The sequence below is a fragment of the Canis aureus genome, chromosome 24 (assembly GCF_053574225.1).
Source record: "Canis aureus isolate CA01 chromosome 24, VMU_Caureus_v.1.0, whole genome shotgun sequence".
NCBI lineage: Eukaryota > Metazoa > Chordata > Mammalia > Carnivora > Canidae > Canis > Canis aureus.
The window spans coordinates 44,229,412-44,256,910 of NC_135634.1; the positions used below are offsets into that span (position 1 = coordinate 44,229,412).

The following is a 27,499-nucleotide window of genomic DNA, read 5'->3' on the forward strand; positions in this document are numbered from 1 at the left end:
GTTTTTACTAGAGATTTGTTGGGCTTCTGACTGTGACTTCTTGTGTCTTTCAACAACTCTGGAAGATTCTGTTTTCTCTTCATATATTGCCTCTCCCCCATCCTCTTTATTATCTTTTTGTAAATGTCTGATTAAATCTACATTTAATCTACATATCTGATTAAATCTACATTAGATTTGTTTCTTCTATTTTGTCCATTTTTTTTAATTTAAAAAATTTGTGATAAAATAAAATATACCATCTTAACCATCATGAACTATACAGTTTTGTAGAGTCAGGAATGTTCACAGTGTTGTGCCCTCCATGTCTCTTGCCATCCTGTATTTTCCATCTTGTGATCTCTGCCTCAGCTGTATTCTGAGTGATTTATTCATACTTATTTTCTAGTTCTCAAGTTCACCTGTCAAACTATGTCTAATCTGTTCTTTAATCTCCTCATTGAATTTATAATTTCATTTATTAGCTTTTGTTGAGGGAAGTTCTTTTTGTTTTTCATTCAAATTTACTGGGTCAGGGGGATCCCTGGGTGGCTCAGTGGTTTAGCGCTGCCTTCGGCCCAGGGCATGTTCCTGGAGACCCGGGATCGAGTCCCATGTTGGGCTCCCTGCATGGAGCCTGCTTTTCCCTCTGCCTGTGTCTCTGCCTCTCTCTCTCTCTCTCTGTGTCCCTCATGAATAAAGAAATAAAATCTTAAAAAAAAACAAAACAAAAATTTACTGGGTCATTTTTATAGTCTCTTATTCTTTGCTCATATTTTCAAGCCTCTTTTAAAATTTCTTTACCATATTAAACATTTGTGTTATATTCTTTATCTATTAATTTTAATATCAGGGCCTTTGTAGATTTGATCCTGCTGTGTTTTACTTCTGCTGGTTCTCATTCACGGTGCCTTATATCTTTTTTTTTAATTTGTTACTTTGAGTTTTGACAATGAGTTTATTTTACTTGGGACCTGTGAGAGTTTTTTGAGGCCCGAGTGGAGTTTGGTTCTTTCAGAGAAGATCCTCATTCGCATCTCTCTAGGGCATTACCAGCCCACGATAATTTTAAATTAAGTATCTTTGCTCAAGGCTTTGGGAAGCACACAGATAGTGTCAGTTTCAGTTACAGTCTTTAATGGGACTAGTTTGGGTTATGAAGTTTTTTTTTTTAAGATTTTATTTATTTATTCATGAGACAGAGAGAGAGAGAGAGAGGCAGAGACACAGGCAAAGGGAGAAGCAGGCTCCATGCAGGGAGCCCGATGTGGGACTCGATCTCAGGACTCCAGTATCACGCCCTGGACTGAAGGCAGGTGCTAAATACGCTGAGCCAGCCTGGGATCCCCGGGTTATGAAGTTTTAAATGAGATTTTTCCTCTCCTCTACCTAATGTTAAGGTCAAGACAGGTCAATATCCCTAATGTTAAGGTCAAGACAGGTCAATATCCTTGCTGTCACCTTCTAGGCAGTGAATTGGTTTGTCTTTGACTTTTTCCTGATAGTATAGCCCTTAGGGCTCCCAGTTCTGTGCTAAGGTCCCCTATTAGACTGTTCACTGTGAGTAGATCCTGTTGCTTTCTGTCGTCTGCACCACAACAACTCTTAGAGCTTAGGAGGTGTGAGGTCTTCTAGTCTCCAACTTGTCCTTAGAGGAAAAACTGTCATTTTTAGTCTCTGCTTTTCCTTTCTTGGGGATGTGTTTTAAAAGATGGTTAACTTATCCAGCTTTTTTAGTTGTTTTCATTGCTCTTTCAGGTTATCTTTTCTGCTGAGGTGTCAGGAAAGGAAATTTCTTTGTAGAGATAGTAATGAGCTCTTTTCAGCAAAGTGTTTGTCAGTGAATATCTTCTTGCAGAAATGTTTAGATACTTCTCTAGTTGGTTACTTCCAGAAAAACTTTTGGGTGCTTAGGTGCCAAGGACCAAGCCAAGCTTAATTAGTGAAAATTGAAAGAAGGAATTCTCGTGGGTTCTGCAAGAGAGAGAGAGGAGGCAGGGGAGTCAAGCATGGAGCTCTCCCCTTCCTCCACAAGAATACCCTGTTTTTGTTTTTTTTTTCATTTTAAAAAGATTTTATTTATTCATGAGAAACACAGAGAGAGAGGCAGAGACATAGGCAGAGGGAGAAGCAGGCTAATACAGGACTCAATCCCAGGACCCTAGGACTTGACCTTAGCCAAAGACAGATGCCTAACCACTACATTTTTGATGATTATGAGCTTAACAAAAGTTTCCAGATACCAACTCAATACACAAAAATGATTATATTCTGTATAGCAGCACCATTTACTAAATGTTATCGCTGTGTATACGTACATATATACCACATAACAAGAATACCCTGCTTTTATTCATTTCATCTATTAGGGTTCTGGGCAAGGTTTTGCTGTTGGAAAAACAAGTCAGACAATCACTCATGGAAAGTCATGTTCCACAAGTGGAGAGACTATGATATAAAGAGGGTGAGTGACTTCATGCAGGCAGTACAGCAGGACCAGCCCAGTGCTTCCCCTATCCCATGGGATCTGGGCAGTCATGTGTCTTTCAGACTTGGGAAATGTTCTTGTTCTAAAGCTGAAAGCACAGAAAAATAAGAGCAGTCAAGAAAAATATAAGGGATTCATTGCCCAGAGAGGTTTTATCCCAGTCTTATTCTTGTTATTAGCAGAACATCATAAGGTAAACAGTTAAATTGAAAAATAAATACTTGCTGGTTATACAAAATAGTAATCAGCAACAGCAATTTAACTGGAAGTCTACATGTCCCAAATATTTTGGTTTGTTTTTTAAGATGTCTTCCTTTATATTGGCCAACATAGTAGTCCTTCCCTGCAATTTTTTTTTTTAATATGGCTGAGCGTAGAATACTTGAGCTGTAGTGTTTCCCAGGGCTGCTGTTAACAAAAGGCCACAGACCGGGTGGCTTAAATAAGAGGAACTTACTGTCTCGTTTAGCTCATGAGCCCAGAGGTCTGAAATCAAGGTGTTGGCAGGGCCATGCTTCCTGCCAAGCCTCTAGGGGAGGATCCTTCCTTGCCTCTTCTGGCTTCTGGTAGCCTCAGGTGTACCTTGGCTTGTGGCAGCATCACTCTAATTCCCCGTCTTTACAGGCCCACCTTCTCTCTGTGTCTGTGTCTAAATTTTGTTTCTTGTAAGGACACCAGTCATGTTGGTTAAGGATCCGTCTTTCTCCAGTATGACCTCATCTTAACTAATTACATCTATAGCAACCCTGTTCCGATGACCTCACATTTCAAGGAGGCTAGGACTTAAGCATATCTTTTTAGGGGACACAATTCAACCCATAACACACACATTATAACTAAAGCTGTCATGCCATGTCAGGGAATTACACAATCTTTTAAAAATATAAGACAGTATTTTTTCCAAAAGCCAGATGATGCACTGGATAGAATGGGTGGAGTGGGAGGTGTGGATAAGGACACAGAACTGGGGAGGGGAATCAGGGAAGGACAGGGGAAGGATGGGGGCCTGTTGGGGTGGGGCAGGACCTAAGAGGTAAGTAGGCAGGAATATTAGAGATCTTGCTGATCTTGCTGATCTTGAGAAACTGCTTGGTTTGGGTGGTAGATATTTTTATATGAAGTCTGTGAGGAAAATTGTCCTGTGAAAGATAATTGCTTGTTACTTTTTTTTTTTTTTTTTTACTACTTAAGTCTTATTTTTTCCTTTCAATAAGCATTATTTGAGATAAGTAATGTTTTATTAAGGGACAAATCAAACTGAAAGTATATCATAATTCTTGATATGATGGAGTTTTTAAAGCAGATAACAGCTTCTGTCTTTTTTTTTTTTTCTTATCTAGATGAGGATTATGGAAATGAGTCTTTCTCTTTGGGAAACTTTCAGTAACTTAGTGATAACTATGTATGCCTGCCAGTACCATGTATGCTTCAACGCTGCTGAATTCTTTTTGGCATTCAACCTAATAAGGTTATTTGTTATGCTTGTGTTTAAATCACATGAAATATTCAAATCATGTACAAGATTCTTTTTTCCTTGTTTATGAAAGAACTCTGTTCTTTCCTCCTGCTGTGGTTATTTGAATCTTTTATAAATGAATTGGTCAGATGTCCTAAAACCTATTTTTCACAGCATCACACCACAGGCAAGGCATCTTGCTTTTGATTTCAATAACTGTGTTAGATAGGGTTATTTAAACCAAAGACCACAATTTGACAATGCTGTTGGCATTTAATGATCTAGAGCTTTTATTACTTTTCTTTTTTTATTTCAGGATTCTTGGACTCCAGAATTAAAGTTGAAGTTGGAAAAGTTTTTGGCTTTAATTTTTAAAGCTAGTAACACGCCAAAGCTTTTAACATTATACGTATCCTTTTGAAGCAGATGGAGACCACCTGTGGTGCTGGAGTAGCACCCTGGCTTGGGCTGCCTCATGGATAGAGGATGATTGTTAGTGTTGCCTTCATATTGATGAGATAAATTAAGCATTAATAGGAGGGTGTGTCAAGGTCCAAAAAGAGAATTCCAGGTAGAGGGGACAGGTCATGCAAAAGGACTGAGACAGCATATTTGGGAATTCAATATTGCTGGAACAGAAGAATAGAGAGAGTCAGAGACTAGGCAAGGCCTGGACAAAAAGGTTTGCGTGAGGTCTTGTAAGTCAGGAGCAGCCTGTGACACATTTTAAGCATTTTAAGCACATTTTAAGCATTTTAATACCGTGCTCTTTACATTAAAAAAAAAATCACTCCTTTTTATTTGTGATTTTAAAATTGATCATATTCCTCATAGAAAATTTGGAAAGCATAGAAATGCACTTTCTGTGTATGTACACATACATATACCCAAAAGTATGTAATGTTTAAACAGATACCTGTACATTGTGTATTTTTTAATATTTTTTTATCAAATGGAGGGAGCATTTCCCATACCATTAAATATGCTTCAAAAACAATTTTTTGAACTCAAAAGTTTAAACATAGAGTTACCATATGACCCAGGATTCCACTCCTAGCTATATACCAAGGGAACTGGAGCCATATGTCCACACAACAGCATTATTTCAAAACATCCAGAAAGTGAAAACAACCCAAATGTCCACCAAGGGATGAATGGAGAGATAGGATGCAGCATATCCATAAAATAGGATATTACTTGGGCATGTAAAGGAATGAAGTCCTAACACATGCTGCAACGTGGACGAATGTTGAAGATGTCATGCTGAGTGAAAGAAGCCAGACATGACAGGCTGCTTATGATATCATTTTATTTGAATGAAAGGTCTAGAATGGGTAAATCAGTAGAGACTAATCAGTGGATTAGTTGTTGCCTAGGCCCAGGGAGGGTAGGGAAAATGAGGATGACTCCTAATGGGTATAGAGTTTCTTTTTTGGGGTGATAAGAATGTTCTAGAATCGATTGTAGTGATGGTTGCACAACTCTGAATATACTGAAAACCACTGAAATATAAGATTGAGATGAGTGAGTTATATGTGAATTATATCTCAGTAAGACTGTTACCAAAAAAAAAAAAAATTAAGAAAACCCAAATCAACCAAGTTAAGTATTTTGCCTTTAGTCATGTGGCCAGATGTGTAGGAGCTGAGATTTAAACTCAGGCAGTCTGGCTCTAGAGTCTATGGTCTTAGCTACTGTGCTTTGTTGTCACCATTCCAACCTCAATTTCCTTAGGATAGAGCTTTAAAATTGAGGTGACAATTCACTTCAATGAATACCTTCAATGAAAGGTATGAGTTCAGTTTGCATTTTTAGTAGAACATTTGGCAGCAGTGGAGAAGGTCTTTGGAAGGGGGTCAGGAGGCCACATAGAGGCCTGTTGAAATAGTGTAAGAGTTGCACACATGCCGGAGTAATTGAGCTGGAGAGGAGAGGATTCACTTGAGAGTGAACCATCCAACTACTGAGAAGTCAGTAATAGTCTCAGCTCTTGATAGCAACATTAAGAAGAGGCTTTTATTGCCCTGAGAAGTCTCTTTTGTACCTTTCTCAGATTGGTCCCACAATGTGAGGGACCCTGAGGGCTTTATCCTCAATGCCTGTTTTCCTCAACTTCTTTCTCATCCCAGAAGGAGAATGGACAAAGTAACAAAGGTAAATCATCCAGATTAACATTTTTTTTTTATTTAAAAAAAGGATTTATTTATTTCAGTGGGACTAGGAGGAGGAGGAGAGAGCAAGCAGGTGGGAAGGACCGAAGGAGAGGGAGAGAGAGAAAATCTCCAAGCAGATTCCGACGAGCTAAGCACGGAGCTTGATGTGGGGCTCAATCTCATAGACCCTGAGATCACAACCTGAGCCGAAACCAAGAGTCAGTCATTTAACCGACTACGCCACCCAGGCACCCCTAGATTAACATTTTTTTTTTAAAGATTTTATTTATTTCTTCATGAGAGACAGAGAGAGAGAGGCAGAGACACAGGCAGAGACAGAAGCAGGCTCCATGCTGGGAACCTGACGTGGGACTCGATCGCTGGTCTCCAGGATCACGCCCTGGGCTGAAGGCGGCACTAAACCGCCAAGCCACCCAGGTTGCCCTAAATTAACATTTTTTATTTATTTTTTATTTATTTATTTTTTAAAAGGTCTTATTTGTTTATTCATGAGAGACATGGGGAGAGAGGCAGAGACACAGGCAGAGGGAGAAGCAGGCTCCACCCAGGGAGCCCGATGTGGGACTCAATCCCAGGACCCCGGGATCATGCCCTGAGCCAAAGGCAGATGCTCAACCGCTGAGCCACTCAGGCATCCCTAGATTAACATTTTTTAAAGAACAATTTTGCCAACTCAAGTTTTGAGTAGTGAGATAGAAACAGAGATGGAGGGGATGCCTGGGTGGCTCAGTGGTTTAGCACCTGCCTTCGGCCCAGGGCGTGATCCTAGAGTCCTGGGATCGAGTCTCACGTTGGGCTCCCTGCATGGAGCCTGCTTCTCCCTCTGCCTGTGTCTCTGCCTCTCTCTCTCTCTGTGTCTCTCATGAATAAATAAATAAAATCTTTAAAAAAAAAAGAAAAAGAAAAAGAAACGGAGAGAATTGGTGCACTTGGTGAACGAAGGCTCTAAAAGTCTAAATTTTTTTTTCAAAAATTAAAAACCAAAATAAGTATTTATGAAGCACTTTGCAATCAGATTTGTGACTCCTTGAGGCCCACCCTGCAGAAGGGCTGGCGTTAGCTTCGTCTTGCAGATCAGGTAACCAGCCTGTGGAGCGATGATGGGAATCGAAACCATGTCCCAAGGGGATGTAACTGCAGCAGCACAGCCAGGGGACACCGTCAGGGTGGGTGGGGCAAGAAGCATTTTAGTATCTTTCACTTTACCCTGCATTAGTCTAGGGCGGTCTAATTTCCGTAGCAATTTGGAGCACCCATCTTAGAAGCATTTCTGTTTTTTTGCATTCAAAGCAGGAATTCCAACATTAAGTTTTTAGAATAAAATTATGGTTTTCCATTATTAACCATTTTCTACCAGAACTGTTCATTTTTCAGTCAGGTGAGAAAAACTTTAGTTACTGTCAAGTCAATTGTGATTCTTTGTCTGAGTTTTGGCTTTGATGCTCTATTATGAAACCTCTGAAGCGTTAGCCTTCTGTAGATTCTGGTGGCGTAATCCTCAGTCCCCAGCAGGTGGAGTTTTATCACATGAAACAGCACAGTTGCCCTTCCCACGGCAGGGTAATGTTAGAGAGGATCTCAAAAGTTCCTGCCATTGTTTTTCTGTTTTTTTTTTGTTGTTGTTGTTTTTAAGATTTCTTTATTTATTCATGAGAGACACAGAGAGAGAGAGGCAGAGACACAGGCAGAGGGAGAAGCAGGCTCCATGCAGGGAACCCGAGGAGGGACTCCGGGATCACACCCTGGGCGGAAGGCAGGCGACACGGGACTCCGGGATCACACCCTGGGCCAAAGGCAGGCGCTAAACCGCTGAGCCACCCAGGGATCCCCTGTTTTTTGGGGTGTTGTTCTTTTTTTTAAGAGAGTTAAAGTTTTGTAAAGAATGGAAGCGTTAGTAAATTCTTTAGCTCTTTGCTTTCCAGGATGTTGACAGAGGAGCGATGCTTTAGATTTGACATGCAAGGACAGAGGCAATAGCTTCAGATGCAGAAAGTCTGAATGTTTCCGCCTTGTATAACCTTGCATTTCCCCAACCCAGCAGTTCTAAGTGTGTGAATGGCTCTGCCGGCTGTCCCACCCCCGTAGCTCAGAGGGACCGGCCCCACTGAGCCTTCATGGGGAAGCATCAGTCCTTGCCTGAACGTGGAGGAGCTGGGCTATAGGTGTGGTTTCATGGGGTCCACGTGGAATACTCCAAGGGTCACCAGGCTATAGCCTTGGAGCTTGCTGAGGCTGCTCTGCCCCCACTATAGTTATGTCTGAGGATAAGTCTGAGCAGATTTCTTCAGCTCCTCAAGTATAATTCTTGGGCCTTGGCTGGGATAGGTCCTGTGCCAGTGTTCTCATATTCAGAACAGTGGCAATTTTTTTTAAAAGCAATTTATTTATCCATTTTGAGAGAGAAAGATCACAGCAGGGGGAAGGATAGAGGCAGAGGGAGAGAATCCTCAAGCAGACCCTGCACTGAGCACCGAGCCCAACATGGGGCTTAATCCCAGCCCCCTGAGATCATGACCTGAGCTGAAACCAAGAGTCATTGCTTGCCCGACTGAGCCACCCAGGCACTCCAGAATTCCCCAATGGGAATTCATAAACTGTGCTAGGCATTTGGGTCCTGCACTGCAACTCCTGGAAATGCACCTTTGTGCCACTATTTCTATTTCTTTTACAACCTAGTCTAGTGTCTCAGCTCAGTGGCATAAAGCAACAATGTCCATTTATTATTCTTGCCATCATCTTGCATGGTGTGGGGATCATGTGCTCATGTTCTCCCTCGGTGTCTCGTGGAGGCACATGGAGCCTGGTGGAGCCATCTTCGAGGCTTCCTTGCCCACCTGCACAAGTCTGGTGGCCAGTGCTGAGGCCCTTGACAGGAACACTTATGTGGCCTGGGCTTCCTCATGGCCTGGTGGCTGGGTTCCAAGGGTGAATGTCCCCACATAGAGCCAGTGGAAGCTGTGTCACCTTTCCTAAGCCAGCCTCTTAAGTAACTCACTGTCATTTTTGCTACATTCTCTTCATTAGAAGCTATTCCTAAGGCCAACTTACATTCAAAGGAAGGAGAGTGACCTTCTACCTCTTGATAGGAAGGAGTGTCAAAGATGTGGCAGTCATTTTAAAACCACTATCCCACCCGCATCCTTTGAGTCTCAGAAAATCACCTTAGTTTTTGACTGAATCTGTGTAGTCCCTGTTCAGATTCGCTTTTTGATCTTGGTGCTGGCAGAGAGAAAGTGGTGGAAACCTCCCTGATTCCTGAGTCTCAGCCAGTCCTTGTCACCCCAACATACCCTGCGGCTTTTAAGGATAACTTTCTGCTAGGATCCAGTCATGTCTCTGAGAAGTGGCCCAACTTTACAGATAAAATAAATCTAGGAGGGGTAGTACAAAGGGAAGAGCCTGTGTTTTTTTATGTATCTTTCCTTTGGATTTCACCAAGGAGACCAAGGAGACCACGGTGTTTGAGCCTTCTTTAGGTTTGATTTTAATTGAGTTTTCTGAGGAAGCCAAGCAGAATGTCTGTGGAACTGAGGCTGGCAGGCACAGCGTGTGTCTGTGGCTGAATAAACACCCCTCCCCCCCAGCAATGCAGAATTGCCATGGAGACCAGAGATTAGCACCGGGGGGCACACTGGTACCAAAGGCTTGGGCCCAGGCCCCTCCCCATGCTCTCTCAAATAAATAAATAAAATCTTTTAAAAATATAAGGAAAGAAAGGTTGAGCTCTTGCACAGCAAGGGATTTTGGCTCAGTTGTCCTTGTCTCATAAAATGTTTGAGAAGGAAAGAAGAGTCAAAATCCTTTTTAACGCTCAGAAATAAAGTTGAGATCTTGGAGCTGAGACCCCAAAAGCTTCCAGTAATGGTCAAGTCCTGTTTGTAGCCAGCTAAGGTGTTTACAAGGTGATGTGTCTTTATACAGCAGGCTGTTCTGCTAAATGGTGTATTTGAACTGGTGGCAAGTATTCCACCCCAACTGCCCACTTCTCTCCTTCCTGTGGCTGCTGGCAATGAGGCCTCTTTTCCCTCAGGTGTACCATACTTTGAAATTGTCATAAATTCCAATTCTGGGTTCCTGAGGCCGAGGTGCCACCAGTAGTCCCTTACATTTAGTTAATTGTACAGTGAGTTTCTGAGGGGATATGTTCCTTGGTGCAGTCTCCTTTCAAGAGGGACTACTTTGGTGACTTTTATATTGATGATTTCTGAGGTCATTTGCCCCAGTTAATGGGTTTCGGTACTTCATGCATCATCTGGCACTCGATACACATTGAGAAAGTCCATACAGATGCTCTTTAATATTCATTACCACAAAATGAAATTATGAACCATCCTGTAGAATTTTCATCATTGGAAGTTCTAGTTAGGTAATTTAGAGTTTTGTACATATAAAAAGCTTTAATATTTAGCATGGGGAGCACCCTATGGGGCTCAGTGGTTAAGCTTCTGCCTTTGGCTCAGGTCATGATCCCAGGGTTCTGGGATCGAGTCCTGCATTGTGACCTCCCTGCTTCTTCCTCTGCCTATGCCTCTGCCTGTTTCTCTGTGGCTCTCATGGATAATAAATAAATAAAATCTTAAAAAAAAATAATATTTAACATAGGAATATGGTAGTGACTCCTTCTCTCTAATGGTATTTAAGAAAAAATTCAATAAATGATTTCCAGAGATGTTCTCCAAAGCTTTAAGTACTGGATATAAGTTCATGCCAGAAGAGTTTTTATTTTTTTATTTTTATTTTTTTAAGATTATTTATTTATTCATGAGAGACACACAGAGAGAGAGGCAGAGACACAGGCAGAGGGAGAAGCAGGCTCCATGCAGGGAGCCCGATGTGGGACTCGAGCCTGGGACTCCAGGATCACGCTCTGGGCTGAAGGCGGTGCCAAACCGCTGAGCCACCCGAGCTGCCCCCATGCCAGAAGAGTTTTTAAAGTTAACTTTCAATACTGAAATTTGAAGGATGCTAACCAATAATTTTAGTTCATTATAATGTGATATTTGGGGTCTTAATAATTAAAATATTTTACTTTTCTACACATAATCATGAAACAGGTTTTTAAATCTAATTTGTGCATGATCTTCACGAGGAACTGTCCTGCAGGTACTTACAGTTCCCCAGATAACTTCACACGGCAAAAAAAACGAACAAAACAAAACAAAACAAAACAAAAAAAAAAACAAAAAACAAAAAAAAACAGGAAAAGATGCAGGTGTGGTTCATCCAGTCTGTGGGCTGACTGTAGAAACACTGAGTTTGTTTGTTGTACATAGAACAAACTGAAAGAAATTGTGTGGAGCTCAGTCAAGAAAATAGATTGTGTGAGGAAAACCAATGATGGTTCAGTTGAACAACCAGAGACAAGAAATTGAAAATCAGTGGTCATTAAGCACTTGGTAATTAAATGTGTCAAGTTCAAAAAGGGTGTTGCCTGTGTTCTCCTCTAGGATTTTGATTGATTCTTATCTCACATTTAGATCTTTCATCCATTTTGAGTTTATCTTTGTGTATGGTGCAAGAGAGTGGTCTAGTTTCATTCTTCTGCATGTGGCTGTCCAATTTTCCCAGCACCATTTATTACACGAGACTCCTAATTCTGGGAAACGAACGAGGGGTAGTGAAAGGGGAGGTGGGGGGGATGGGGTGACTGGGTGACAGGCACTGAGGGAGGCACTTGATAGGATGAGCACTGGGTGTTATGCTATATGTTGGCAAATCAAGCTTCTATATATATATATTTAAAAAATTAAATGTGTCAAGAAATAGCAGCCAAGTGTTAAACACAAATAATGTCAAGCTCATCGTCATAGCAAAATCTTCTGAAAGGAGACAATGATCCTTGCTTGGGAAGAACATCATTATTTTTTTATGGGGTTTTCTTACTGTTGTTTTGTTTTAATATAAATTGTCTTCCTAGAAACGTCACAGCAGCTCCACCAGCAGCTGGTAGAAGCTGAGCGAAGGTCAATGACATACCTGAAGCGGTACAATAAGATCCAGGCGGACTACCACAATCTCATTGGGGTCACAGCAGAGCTGGTAGATTCTCTGGAGGCCACAGTCAGTGGCAAGATGGTAAGGAAGATTCCCCAGTTGCCGGTGTGTCTGGAGCTAAAGAAGTGTTAAGAGCATGGGGTGTGTTGATAATGGGATTCCTGGCTGCTCACAGCCAGTGACACCTGCCCCTGTACTTCACAAAGCCTAGTGCAGAAAGAAGACCACACTGACATTCCACCCCAGTTATGGTGCTGCTTACAGTATTTTATCCATTTTTCCTCACATACTATTGACCACATCTTTATTTCTCTACCTTATTCTTAACATTAGCGAAGAATAAATTGTCTGGCAACAGGAAAAAATAATATGGAGTGGCATAAAAATGAGGGGGAAATAAGCTACTGGTATAAAGGAAGTTACAGATTTTCACATATTGATACAACTACTCTTCTGAACTCTTAATCTGATAGATTCTTTTGATTGATTCTCCTGTATTCTAGATTGGCAGTCATAATATCCTCAAATAATGATATTTTTGTTTTGTTTCATTATTTATAATGACTTTTCTTTTTTTCTTAGCATACTGGCTAAGACTGTGGAACATTGTTGAAAAATATGGTCATGGGCCTCCTTGACTTATTCCTGACTTTAATGAGAATGACTCTAGTGTTTCACTTACTAAAAAATTAGAAATTATAATAAAATTTCTCTGTGGAAATATACATTTTCTTTAAAAATGGAATAATTATAGGTTGACATGCAATTCTAAGGAATAATGCAAAGAGTCTTTGCACACCTTGCACAGTTTCCCCGAATAGTAACATTTTGCATAACTATATAGTACAATATCACACAACCAGAACATTGACATTGACCCAGTCTATTGATCTTATTCTGATTTCTCCAGTTCTTTACTCATATACATATATTAAGTTCTGTATTATATTATCACAAATGAGAGGTAGTGTATTTAAAATTGTTTTTAGTGGGGTTCCTAGCTGGCTCAGGGGGGTAGAGTATGTGACTCTTGATCTCAGGGTCGTGGGTTTGAGCCTCATGTTTGGCATAGACATCACTTAAATAAAATAATTTTTTAAATGACTTAAAATATGATTATGAAATAATATGTATTATAGAAAATTTTAGAAATAGAGAACTATGCAGAAATAAAATTACCTGTAATTGTGTTACCTAGTAATAACACTTGTTAACATTCTGTGTTTTTTTCAGTGCTTGAATATACCTGTTTTACAAAAATTGACTCTATTTCACCCAAAATTTTCTAATTTTTTTTTTTTAAGATTTTGTTTATTTATTCATGAGAGACAGAGAGAGAGACACATACACACAGGCAGAGAGAGAAGCAGGCTCCTCTCAGGGAGCCTGATACAGGACTCGATCCCAGGAGTCCAGAATCACAACCTGAGCCGAAGACACTCAGCCACTGAGCCACCCAGGTGCCCCTAACTGGCTTGTTTTTAATGTAAAAAAATACATATTTGTGGTAACAAATTAGAACAAGTCTGAGTAATGTATAGTGAAGAGCAAAAGCCCCTTCCCGTACAGTTTGTTAGTGTCTCTTCTTTAATAGCATTCAAGATTAACTTTTCTTGCATATTATTTCCAAAAATTTCTATGCATATGCATGTGTCTGCATGCAGCTTACATATACTTGGGATCCTATGACCCACTATTCTTCTGAAACTTGCTATTTTACTCTCAGTATATCTTGGAAATCTTTCCACATGACCATACTACCTTCGTTCTTTTCTAGGCTTATACATTATGCCATTCTAAGGGTGAACCATAATTTTTTAGATCTCTGATGGTGAACATTTAGATTTTTTGTTTGCTAGAACAAAAAAAATGTTGCAATGAACATTCTTGTATATAGTGTATACTTTTGAAAACAAGTAAGGTAAGATCCTAAGAGTGGACTTGCTAGGTCAGAGGTTATAGGCATTAACATTTTGATAGATGTTGACAAATCATTTCTCCCAAGATTTCAAAATTGTTTACCCAAACCCCCCAGGAGTTTACCCATATCAAGGTGTTTATTTCTCCACACACTTGCCAACATCAGACACTATTATATTTTGAACTCATTATACTTTGAACCCTTTCCTGGCTTGGTAAGTAAAACTTGGTGTTCTAAATGTTTCAATTTGCATTTCTTTAATTATGTATGAGGCTGAATATGTTTTCATGTTTGTTGGCCATTTATATTTTGCTTTTTAGTCTACTGATTATGTGTGTCCTTTCCTCATTCACCTGTTTTAAGCAAGAAAGTGACACAATCAAATATGCTTGTTAAAGATATGGTTCTGGTAGCAGTTCCAGAAGTCAAAGGAGGAAACAGTTTGAGGAGTAAGAGGTTGATGTAGAGTCTCAGAAGCCACAGAAAACTTTAAAATGCTAGAACTGAACAGTGTCCAATGATTTTTGACATTGAGATCAGTGGTGGTGGCCTTTGCCATGGGAACTATGGAGTGATGCAGCTGGAAGCCTAACTGTAGCAGGTAGAGAGATCCAGGAGAGGTGAGACAGCAAATGGAGGCAGTTCTCTCAAGCACTTTGGCTGTGACAGAAGAATCCTGAGTGGGTGGTCGAAAGATGAGGACCTAGGGTAGAGGAAGGGGAAGGTGCTTTTTTAATACGAACTATAATTGTGTTTTTATGTTATAGACAATGAAAAGATGTAAAGAAAGGTTAAAAATACAGGATGAGAAAGGAATGTTTACATTTTGATACTATCACAATTCAGAGGAAGAGGATGCAGAATCATGTGGGAAGTGCAGCCCTGAGATGGGGCACTTACTTGTCTGAGTCACTTCACATAGAGCTGAGTGTCAAGGGATGAGCACAGACATCTGCCATGGATGCATAGCCTTTCACATGTCTGAAGCAGACCAGAAATTTCCAGTGGGTTGATGGAGTCCTCCAAGGAGAGGAGATGGTGCATCTCTTTCTAACTTATGAATCAGTTGAGTAGTCTTCACATGGGGACAACTGAGTAAGGATGTGGAGAGGGGCCCGTTATATGACCACGTGGGAGTTCACCACATGGAATCATGAGGCTGAGGAAAGGGAGGTTCTCCTCCAGCAATCAGGCATAGAAAAAAAAAAAAAAAAAGGTTGGGTGGGTGAAGAATGGTTAATAGTTACCTCCAGAGATTGATGTATGGAAAAGGATGGGACTGGAGAGAGGTTGGGGCACTTGTAAAATTTAAATGTTCATTCTTTGTATAAAAAGAAAAGATGTAAAATGAAAAGACAACATTCAGAGACTACCACCTGAGATGCTGTATACCAGTCCTGAGTTGCAGTTGCTTAACAAGAGGGTGAGAAGGCACTAAAAAAAGGCAAGAATTGAACAGCTTTGGTGGGCACAGCAATGCAGCCTCACGCTGGCAGGCATGCAATAAAAAATGCCTCCATCATTCATTCCGTAATGAGCTGGCCTGTGCCAGGCATATGTGTGATCTCATTCACTCTGTCACTGTGAACCACAGAGGCAGACATTGTTCATTTCATTCAGCAGGTCAGAAGGCAAGGGGCAAAGCTGTTGGTTTTCTTGAGTCCAGGGCTTGAGGTTAGATTTTCAGATTTTAAGCCCACTATTCTTTCCACCACACTTTGGCTACCCAATTGACTTTTTTGCTTGAATTCACACATACACATGCACACATACACACACACACACACAACACAAATGGTTTAAAATCAGTTTATTTTATATGACTGGGAGTATATCTAGTGGAATTACATAATTTATTTTTTATTTTTTTTTTTTATTTTTTTTTTGTTTTTTTGAATTTTTTTTTTTGAATTACATAATTTAAAACATGATTCCCCACTATCATACCTGCAGTAATGTTAGCAGTTTTTTTTCTGTCAGACTCAGTGCTTTAGCTCCCAAAGGTCCTATGTTAAAGCAAAATTCCATCTGCATACCTCCCAGAAAAACTGCTGAGAGCTCTGATAATTTCTGGGGCCCTAATGTCACAGGGGGCATTTTGTGCCTTGCACCAGCCATCCTCGTGTCCTCTTTGCAGATCACCCCGGAGTACCTCCAGAGCGTGTGTGTCCGCCTCTTCAGTGATCAGATGCGACAGAGCCTGGCGCACAGTGTGGACTTCACGAGACCTGGGACGGTGAGGCTCTGTGCCCTAGGGCTGGGGCTGCCCCCCAAATTTAAAAGTAGCCTAACTAAAAAAAATAAAAGAGCATGGGCAAATAACATTCAGGAGTCTGCATTTCAGCTGGCTTCAGAAGTCTGTAAAGTCCCAGAAGGAAAAGAAAGCTGTTTTTGAACAGTGAGCAGCTGGGAGCTGGCGTCCTGGGGGTGGTGGGAGAGAGGTGCCAGTTGGAGCTGTTTGGTGCCAAGAACTGGTAACAATTAGCAAATCAGTAGGAAAGGAAGGAAACTTCATTCTCTTCTTTAAAATAACTGCCATATTGGAAGCTGTACAGTCAAAGGCAGGTGCTCTCTTTTTTCTTTTTTTAACTTTTTACTCAGAATAATTGCAAACTTACAAAGAAATCGTAAAAATAGCACAAAGGACACTTGTATACCCTTAATCCAGATTCAGTGACTATTGGCATTTTACTCATGTGTTTACTTTCTCTACACACACACAGACACACACATACACACACACATACACGTCTGTTTTCTGAGCCATTTGAGAATAAATTACATATGTTATGGCCTTTTACTCCCATGTAGAGTTCATTTCTTAATAGGAGTGTTCTCTTATGTAACCATACAGTGATCAACTTCAGTAAGTTTAATATCTTTATGATACTCTTATCTAATCTGGGCATTTTCCAATTTGTCAGTTGAGCCATGTCCTTTATAGTTGTTCCCTCATTTAAGAAAACAGAGCATTTCTCTGTTTGTCTTTCTTACGTTCTCGTGATTAGATTCAGGGTTTGCATCCCAGGGCAAAATATTATGTAGGTGATACTGCGTCCTTCTAAGGATAGCTCATCCAAAGGGATGTGGTGTTGAGTTGGGGTTCTTTTTTTTTTTTTTTAAGATTTTATTTATTTGTTCATGAAAGACACACAGAGAGAGGCAGAGACATAGGCAGAGGGAGAAGCAGGCTCCGTGTGGCGGAGCCCGATGCAGGACTTGATCCCAGGACCCCGGGATCATGCCCTGAGCTGAAAGCAGACACTCAGCCATTGAGCCACCCTGGTGCTCCTGAGTTGGGGTTCTTAACCAGGGGAGCAAATACACCAGTGTCTCCTAAGGACATTTTCAAAGTTCTTGAACCCATGTCCCTGGAGCTCACCCCAATGTACCACCTGGGCGACAGGCTAAATGGTAGAGCCAAGCATATTCAGCTCAGAAGGAAGCACCAGGGGATCCTGAGGTACCCCCATAGGTCAGAGCCATGGCTTTGATTAAGGGGGAGGGTCTGCACATTAATATTAGGATCTTCATCAACAGAGGCCTTTTTTAATATTCAAAAATTTATACCCTACTTCATTCTCAAGTAGGTTTGAAGCAGCTTATGAGAAAACACAAAATATGAGATAAAAATAGAAAATGGAAAGAACAAAATTGTGGTTAGAACTCATAGAAACAGAAAGTAGAGTGTTGGTTCGCTGGGGCTGGGAGGTGGGGGAAGTGGAGATGTTGGTGAAAGGGTGTAATTTCTGATTATAAGATAAATAAGTTCTGGGGATCTAAGGCATAGCGTGGTGGCTAATGTTAACAATATTATATACTTGAAGGTTACTCAGATCTTAAATGCTTTCACCTATCCCCCAAAGGAACTGTGAGGTGATGGACGTGTTAACTAACCTTATTAGGCAATGATCATTTCACAATATATACGTGTGTTAATGCAGCACTTCATACACCTTAAATGTACACAGTGTCCTGTGTCAAGTACATCTCAATAATGCTGGGGAGAGGGGAAGAAATTGTAGTTAAAGGAAAATGAAGGTAGGACAATACAAGGAAGCCATGGCTAAGCTAGTACCAAACATGCATGTCAGAGCTGCTGTACGTACACCTACAGAAGGAGGCAGGGACCCGGTTCTGATCTTCATCACAGCCTATGCTACAGGGACAAGTGAGCAGGTGCATGAATTGCTTCCAGGGAAAAAGAGATGGTTACATAATGTTTATTATCTAAGTTTTGCTGCATCTGTCTGAAACATCATGCTACACACACAGCCTAGGAAGCACTGCAGTGAGGTAAATGCCCCGGTGCCCACCACACATTCCCACAGACCATTCCTGGGCCACGGACACTCTCTCTGGGCCCTTTAGACTTCCAGTTTCTTTTGTGGATCTTCACAGAAAGGACATAGCAATGTGACGGAAAGCAAATGTCCTTGACCCTATCACCCAGCTGCTCGCAGAAGCATTATAGAGCTGTTGGTGGTGGTGGCCTTGCCGCACATGGACACGTGGATAATAAAAGCTGTAGGGTCTGTGCTTTAGAATGTGGCCACCGTAGTTTTAGCGTGCAGAAATCTTAGGGAATCAGCTATTTTGAAATGTCAGGAAAGCACACAGAGACATCTGAGTTTCAGAAAATTAACTTCCTCATGGGCCCTCCAGGATGAGGGGCTTCAAGCCACATCCCTGAGGACTGGCTGAGTTGATCCTCTGTGTACACTGTACCTTTAGCTAGAAGTCTGTTAAGGAGTGTTTACCAAAAATGATGGCTTTCTAGCAGTAATTAGCGTTGCTGGATCTATGTCTAATAGGACACTCCCTTCCTCCCTTCCACTTATTTATTAGTTCAGCAAATACTTAGTGTTTTCTAAGGTCTGTATTATAAAACCCCATCCTATATTGCATATATAAGCATCCTTATATTTCCACTTTCTATTGGCAGAGTGATGCATCCAGCTTATTTACAATGGATATGTTAATAAGGAGCAGTTTAAAAGGGAGGGGGGCATAACATATCTGGTATTTTGTCCCATTAGACATTAATGTTTTTTGTTAAGAGGCTAGTGCTACCATCTTTCCCTATTATGGTGGCATTAAGGTACATATTCTAGGCCTTAGAAACCAGAGGAGAGAGGATGAGCTCTGTTTATCTTAGTTCCTAACCATTTTTTTTTTCTTGTGAGTCACTGACTTAGGAACAGGCAATAAAAGCTGCATTAGTCCCATAGATTTCTCTGCAAGATGATAAAAAGTGGATATGAGTCACTGTAACACCCTTGTAAAACTATAACAGAACGTAGTTGATTGGGCATGCCTACGGTCAATGTATGACATTGGATTTATGATGTGTGAAGAGGAAATTAGGGTATAATTTAGTTGGGATATCTAGTGGTTGAACAGTAGGATTTAGGATTTATTTTTATTTATTTATTTATTTATTTATTTATTTATTTATTTATTTATTTATTTATTTATTTAGATTTAGGATTTAGAAGAAGAGGAGGGCCGCTTTCCTATTTGCCAGGGGTTTAAAGTCAATGCTAGGTCCAAACAGAACGCCATCAGTTTCAAGATAAAAAAATGGGCATAGACCAGTTTCCTTTTCAGTGTGATCCTTTGATCAGGAACTTTCTATTTGGTTGACCTTGAGTGTTTCCATTCATTGTACCCTATAAAGGACCTGGGCCGGGCCCATCAAAATGCTGCTGGTATCCATAAAGTTTTTACGTTTGATACTGGTTTTTAAAACTGGCTGATAAGAAGAATCTGGCCTTCTGCACCCTCACTGTTGAAAGTTCAGAAGAACTCAGTAAATAACACACTTCTGAGTTCTGAGTCAATTGAAAAATAGGACAAAAGAATAAAGGAAAAAGGAGCTGACAATATTGCCATCAACTCTGTTGAAACTTATATTGAGGTATGGATTTCATTTGTAGACAAGTGGGTTTCCTACATTTAAATCCTGGGATTAAAGAAATGTGGCCACCCAGTCACAGCCAGCTCTGGCCAAACCCCTCCCCTGACCAGCACCACTAGCAGCCAGGGACAAAGGGCTGCATGCAGGACTGATTCTGCTCCCTGGGAGCACTCGTTCCCTCCCAGGAAACAGGGAGCAGGGCTATGTGTGTCCAGATCTCTCCCAAACCTACAAATTCAGGAATTTACTATCTGGAGCAGGGGAATTATGCTGGTACAGGGCCCTGCAGAAGAGATGCCATGAGTGGGGCCTAGTTCATTCCCAAGTAACTATGTCCAAAACTCCACTCCTCTTAGCAGAGCTGATGGTCAAATTTGGATGTTCCCAGAAGGATTAATGGTGATGGGATTGATTTTTTTGAAAAGAGAATTCTTTCAGGTAGCCTCTTACAGTTTGATTGCCTGTTGCCACCCTAACCCCTGGTTTGTCATTCTTTAGTCCTTACCAACTCAAGTTCCAAACCATGGGATTTAGTATCTACTGGGATACAAGATAAATCTGATTTTATATTATTGGCAATCTGATAATTGTAAGAAGAGAGGCTTCTCCCTCAGGACAGAAGAGATGGGGATTTTTTTGTTTTCTAAGATTGTACAAGTAATACACAAATATTTTCTCACTGGAAAATATGTAAGAGACTAGTGTTAAACACAAATCCCTTCTCTCCCTCACATTTACCCCATCTCCTCTCCCTCCAAAGGTAACCCTGTTGACTATTTCACATTCATCCCTCCAGACTTTAAAGATCAGGTAGAATTAAGGTTTTTATTATACACATCACCCTGCAACTGTCTCTTTGAACTTAGTACATTTTAAAGAGTTTTCTGTGTCCTTCTGGATTTATTCATATTTTCCTTATCTTTTAGAATTTTTTTAAAGATTTTATTTATTTATTCATGAGAGACACAGGCAGAGGGAGAAGCAGGCTCTGTGCAGGGAGTCCGACGTGGGACTCCATCCCGGGTCCCCAGGAACACACTCTGGGCCGAAGGCGGCGCTAAACCACTGAGCCATCGGGCTGCCCTATCTTTTAGAATTTTAAGTTAAGAGCAGTATGGTACATTTAACCATTCCTCTAGCAAACCTTTAGGTTGCTTTTCAGTATTTTGCTATTTCTAATAATCATGCAGCACACATATTTGTATGCTACAGATAGCATGTGAAAGCACCATGGTCTGTCTGTCTTCTTAGCTCTCTGTTTGTACTGGGCAAGCACAAATGCAGAGAAACCCCAGGAAAGGAGAGCCTGATGGAGGAGTGTGACCATTTTTACCCATGGAGAGCGTCCATCCTAGGGCAGGAGTGGGGAGGAGGCAGGCTGACTGTGATACAAAGTCCAGTGGTGGGACACCTGGGTGGCTCAGTGGTTGAGCATCTGCTTTTGGCTCAGGTCATGATCCCGGAGTCCTGGGATCGAGTCCTGCTTCGGGCTCACCACAGGGAGCCTGCTTCTTGCTCTGCCTGTGTCTCTGCCTGTCTCTCTATGTCTCTCAAGAAAAAAATTAATAAATAAAACCTTAAAAACAAAAAAACAGAGTCCAGTGCTGACTCTAAAAGTGGAAACCCAAACATAGCTCCTTAGATGATTCCCAAGTCCCACCTAGTGGGACCTGTGGTTTGGGGGTTCATTGGCTGGGGAAGTTTCCATTTAAATGCATCCTTATTTGGGAAAATTATCCATTTGGGAATTAACTCTTTTCAGCAACTCCCAAGTAGACCCCATTGGGAATAAGTTAAAATACTGCCAGGTGTGATTGTATTATATACATTTAAGGCTCAGAACATGTGAACCTTAGAAAGCATTTACTTCAAAATCAGCCATCTTTCTTAGCAGTAAAAACCTGCAGTGGGCTGGGGCTGATGGTGGCAGCCCTTTCTCGGGATGGCTTCATGCAGTTGCTCAAGAGACTACTGCCGTGGCATTGTTCTGCTAAGGAGGATTCTTCCTAGAGCTTGCTGTTGTGTGGACCATGGCTCTGGGTTGAAGTTCAATGCCTTCAGTCCTTACATTGTCCATTATGTCACTTTCTTAAGTCTCGGCAAGAGGCCTGCTCTTTGTCTGCCTTGCCACTACATCTCAAGGCAGCCTTTTTGGGCCTCGTGCTCTATGTACTGAGGAGGAGTTGCACACCTAGCTTGTCTCTCCCTGTTACGCCTGCTACCCCCGCACCCATCATATACCTGAACTTACACTGAGATTTGAGGCTTGACTACCTTTGATCTCAACCAGTTGGTGAGACCATGACTGGCAGAGAGTGACTGTACCATTAGTTCAGATTTCTCTGCTGACTTCCAGACCCAGACTTATAAGCCTTCTCCCTGTGAATGTCTGATACGCACATCATTTCTATGTCCCAAAACAGGCTACTCTCCTCCTCCAAACAGGTGGTCTCCCATCCTGTACTTCCTGTCTTGGTGAATGATCCGCCAGAGAACACCTGCAAGTCATTTGAGCCTCTTCCCTCTTTGGGGCCCTACATTCAGGCAGCCCTAGGGATCTGAGTGGCTTCCTCCCTCTTGCCCCACGTCTTTGTTCCTTTGTGTTTGTTCAGGCTCTTCCTCTTTTTGTCCTGGCTAAAGCAACATTTTCTAATTGATCTCGGTCTCAAAGCTCTTACCTGTCTGATTTTTCATGCACATGGGAGCAGTGGTGACTTTTCTGGTTGGGTCATGTTCATTTATGCCCTCGAGTTTGGGGAGGGATGGAGGTACATACAGGCATCGGCTACATTACTGTCTTGCTTAATACCTGTCATTACTCTAGGTCTGGAGTACTCAGCTTGAAGTCCACAGCCTTTTGTGATCTAATGCCCATCTGTCTCTCTACGCTCAGCTCTGGTCACAGAAAGCCCAGGAGGCCTCAGCACTTCCCCAGGTGGCCATGTTGTTGTGTACCTTGCCAAGCCCCAGGCTCTCACGTGCCCACAGGCTACAGGGTGGAGGCAGGGCCACGAGTGGTGCCCTTGGTGGCCCAGGAAGCCCGAGAAGCACATTCAGGAACTCGGTATTCCCCCTCCACTTAACTTAGCTTCAGTTCCAAATGCCATGTGCACAGGGTTCTATTTCCGCCCTCCCCTCCTGCATTTACCCCGGCAGTCTGCTATGCAACTACCCCTCCCTGTTACAGACTTGGCTGTAGCAACGTCCCTTCTCTACGTGGTGGGGCTGTTCCTCTGATTCCCAGTTGCTGTGGCCTCTTCTGTCCCATGGCTAAGGCACATTTCCTCCCACTGTGGTTATTTAACCTCTTCTAGGTCATCTCTCCCCTTGAGCTCGCTTGCCGAGGGGGCCTGCCTTCACTGTTCATCTCTTCTCCTACACAGCACAGGTGGCCACAGAGGTTCAGCATTAGTCCCAAGGCCAGGGAGGGAGGCTGATAACAAGTAGGCCTGGTCCTAGGTTTCCAGCCCCAAACAGCGCCTTCCACGACCTCAGGACGTGACAGCTGCTGTTCTCTGACCCTCCTGGGCTGCACACACCTGGCTGCCTTCCTATACAGCAGCTTTTTCCAAACCCAGTACCTACGGACACTAATCCTAGAGGGGTTCCCCATCCCCAAAACCAACCGCTGATGTATGAAGTTTGAGACATGTCATATTCTGAGATTCACAACACTCAGCAGTGCTAAAGACTCTTGAAGAGTCCAACCCGGTACATCTGCAGATGCTTTTGGTCAGGGATACTTTGTCACGTGACACCTTAAACCAATTTCTTAAAACACTTTCTGATGTTTCACGTATCATAGGCAAAGCTCCTCATTTCGCTGTTGGCCCACTCATGTGGACCCTGTTCATCCTTGTCCCCACCCCATGACTACTGGCTTTGGGGAGCAGTAACAGCCGAGGGCCAAGCTCAGGTTTCTTGCCTGTAGCTGAGCAGTGATGGAGGCATTTGCTTCCATTTCACTCTCTGCTCAGGTAGAAATTCACTTCTCGGTATCCAAGTGGTCCAGAGAGCCTTGCCCTGAGCCCAGCACCGTGTAGGTGCTCAATGAATAATTGATGGGTCACTATGTTCATTGTTCTGTCTTCTACTGGCACTTTGAAAGGTTGCCCTGCGTTCACTGTGCCTCTCAGGAAAGCACTTGTCCATTTACATATCCACAGTGAAGCACATGGCTTCCATGGAGACCTTTGCCTGAGCTCCCAGCATAAAATCTGGGAATCACTCAGTGCCCTATGGGGCCGTAGTCAGGGCCTCTTTGGTGGCTCCTTAGCAAGGGGATCCAGTCTGGGGCTGGTCCATTCATGTTCAAAATTCATTGTTAGCTCATGAGAGAAATTTTTATTATTTATTTATTTATTTATTTATTTATTTATTTATTTTTGCAGGGAAATTATTATTCTGACTGTGACTGATGATTTTGGAACTTCTCCCATCTTTCTCCTCTTGAGTTACTCTTTGCCAGCATGTTGTAGCTCTGTCCACTTGCCCATACACAGAACAGCACCTGCAGCTGGTAGCAATGACCTTTAGAAGTCTAGTCCAAAGTTGGATGGCTGGGTGACTTAGTCGGTTGAGTGTCTGCCTTGGGCTCAGGCTGTGGTCTTGGGATCCTGGGATTAAGCCCCTTGTCCTGTTCCCTGCTCAGTGGGAAGCCTGCTCCCTCTCCCTCTGCTGCTCCCTTTTTGTGCTTTCTCTTTTTCAAATAAAATCTTAAAAAAAAAAAAAAAAAAAAGAAATCTAGTCCAAAGTAAAGTTTGGCCAAAAGATCGGAGCAGCCCCCTGAGTGTTCAAATGTTACTATTAACATTTGACTATTAGTTTGACTACTATTAACTGCCTTCATGCAGTGGGTAGGAAGTGCCTGTTGTGAGTTCTCTATTCTCTGAGCAAATTTATACTCAAGTATCAGGGTTAAAGTCAACATCAAATTCATAACTTAGAATGGAGCTCGGGACTTTTCAGCTCCAGCAGCCCCATCAGGGGAGGGGAGCTCAGCGTGGATAGGCAGAAAAGAAGGGGAAGCGGCTGACTTTCTGGGTGCTCTCAGAGGGGTCCACACCCCTGGTACAGCTATTGCCACCATTTGCAGATGAGGCACAGAGAGTTATCTGATTACTGATTCTCCCCCACTGAGTTGTAAGCTCTTTGAGAAAGGGGCTTTGCGTTGGTCACTCTGGTATCACTGTGCCTCATAGAGACCCGGCAGATAGGAGACAATCAGTAGGTACGTACTGAAGGAATGAAATAGCACACGCTCCTCTCTTTTGAGCATGCTGGCCCATTCTTCCCACAGCTCAGCTCTAGTGGTCTGTTTTTTTTTTTTTTTACTTGATTGGATAATAAAACCTCAGTAATGTTTAATACGCTGCCTCTTCTTATAAAAGGGTTAGTTATTAGTGTTTTTTAATTAATTTCTTACAGAGTAGATAGAATGATACAAAGTTTAGCAAAACAGAGGCAGTGTTTTAAAAGATCGAAAGGGGCATCTGGCTGGCTCAGTTGGTGGAGCGTGGACTTTTGATCTCGGGATTGTAAATTTGAGCTCCACGTTGGGTGTAGAGATTATTCAGGGTCTTGGGATCGAGCCCTGCATTGAGCTCTGAGCTGAGCCGGAAGTCAGCTTGAGATTCTCTCTCTCCATCTGCCCACCCCCCCGACCCCCATGCTCTAAAATAAATAAACTTTTTTTAAAAAAGATATTTTTAAAATTTTATTTATTTTTAAGATTATAAGTAAATGATAGGAAACTTTTTTTAAAATTTTTATTTATTTATGATAGTCACAGAGAGAGAGAGAGAGAGAGAGAGGCAGAGACACAGGCAGAGGGAGAAGCAGGCTCCATGCACCGGGAGCCTGACGTGGGATTCGATCCCGGGTCTCCAGGATCGCGCCCTGGGCCAAAGGCAGGCGCCAAACCGCTGCGCCACCCAGGGATCCCAGGAAACGTTTTTTTAATTGAAAAAAAAGGAAGGTGTTGATGAATTTTATTTGTGGATATATGAATTAGCCAATAACACTAATTTAAAAATATTTTTATTTTATGTTTATATTAGGCTAATATTTTAATATGACTAATACCCTTATTTGACTCATTTGACTTACTATCTTGGCCTTCTTAATGTGTTAGATGAGTAATTTAGATACATTTCAAATTTATTTTCTGAACTTCTTGCTATTTAAGCCAATAACAGGAATAGGCATTGCCTCTAATTTAAAAAAAAAGTCAAGGATTAAAAAATATAAGAACACACATGATCATGAGCCATTTAAAAGTACAGTTTGCTGTCTCCAAGGTGGGAATCTGTGTGACCCATAAATACTGCAGATGGAAGCAGTAGAGAATGGAATCATCAACTAGGATCAGTCAAGGATTCTGGAGAGCCCATCTTGGGAAGTCAATCCTCATTCATTCATTCATTCATTTATTAAGTGTTGATCGCATGTCTCTGCCCAGGCACTGTACCAGGTGCTGGGTGCATATATTGAGGGTACTACATCTCCACTCATTATGGAACTCAATGTCTGCTGAAGGAGAAAGGCACAGAAATAATTGCAGAATAATCACAATCAATGTGATAATGTGTGGATAATAGCAATCAATGTGTGGATAATGACCATTCAAGAGCTGTGGTGACACACAGCAGACTGAGAACCACTGCCTGCCCCTCCAGGAAGGGTTCCACAGAGGGCTGAGATCTCTTCCTTCTCCTCTCCTTACTTTATTTTCCTGGAGTTCCTTAAAACCTATCCCAAACATATCACTTTACCTGTAAGTAATTCACTATATTCATCTAACAGATAAAGGCTTTACAGAACAGTAACCAAACATAACCACAATGCCAAATACAAGTGACACAGATTCTTAGTATCATATAGTACCAGTGCCGCCCATACTTAGATTTTGCTTATCTTCTCAAGATATTTTTTACAGTTGGTTTGAGTTGGTCTAACCAAGTGTTACAGCATTTGGTTTTTTGTTTCTCAAGTCTATTTTAATACATATTTAATATGGCATTGTTTGTAGTGACAAAAACAAAACAAACAATAAGTGGAACATTGAATATCCATAAAGTTGGCAGTGATTTGACCTGTAAGTAGGATTAAAAGCCTCTAAGTGAGATTAAAAGAGAGTGGGATTGGAGGGGGATTTTTCTATAAACACCTCTATAGTGTTTGGCTTGGTACAAAGTGCATATTATTTTTATATTCAAAGAGAAAATCTTAATAAAGAAAAAAATCAGGATAATAAAGTGATTTTCATTGCTTTTGTTCTCTGTAACATCTGACTAGGCAGCTTTAAGTGCCCCTGGGAGTTTGGGGAGAGCCCACTCATTTTTTCATGGAGTATTCCTTGGAGCAGAGTTGCAATGAACCAAGAAGGGTGGTGGGCAGCTTGGGAAATACTTGAGTAGTGTGTTGCTTAACTTCAGTTTGGGCTAACTTTATTTTATTTTATTTTAAATTTTATTTATTTATTTGTTTTAGAGAGAGTGTGCCTTTGAGCCTGGGGTGGGGAGAGGGTAGAGCAGAGGGGACAAGCAGACTTCACACAGAGTCCAGC

At 41.7% G+C, this 27,499-nt stretch overlaps 1 protein-coding gene across 6 annotated transcripts in view; it reads left to right on the forward strand.

The window, feature by feature from the left end:
* Nucleotides 1-27,499, forward strand: part of ARMC9 (armadillo repeat containing 9) — a 148,057-nt gene that overhangs the window by 18,559 nt on the left and 101,999 nt on the right. For 5 of the 6 annotated variants that reach the window (XM_077869197.1, XM_077869200.1, XM_077869201.1 and 2 more), the window contains 4 exons: nt 4,240-4,332; nt 6,053-6,077; nt 12,015-12,172; nt 16,150-16,248. In XM_077869197.1, coding sequence (XP_077725323.1) covers nt 4,240-4,332; nt 6,053-6,077; nt 12,015-12,172; nt 16,150-16,248 — 375 coding nt within the window. Of the gene's footprint in view, nt 1-2,348; nt 2,444-4,239; nt 4,333-6,052; nt 6,078-12,014; nt 12,173-16,149; nt 16,249-27,499 lie in introns of all 6 variants that reach the window. The other variant, XM_077869202.1, reaches the window with a different exon arrangement.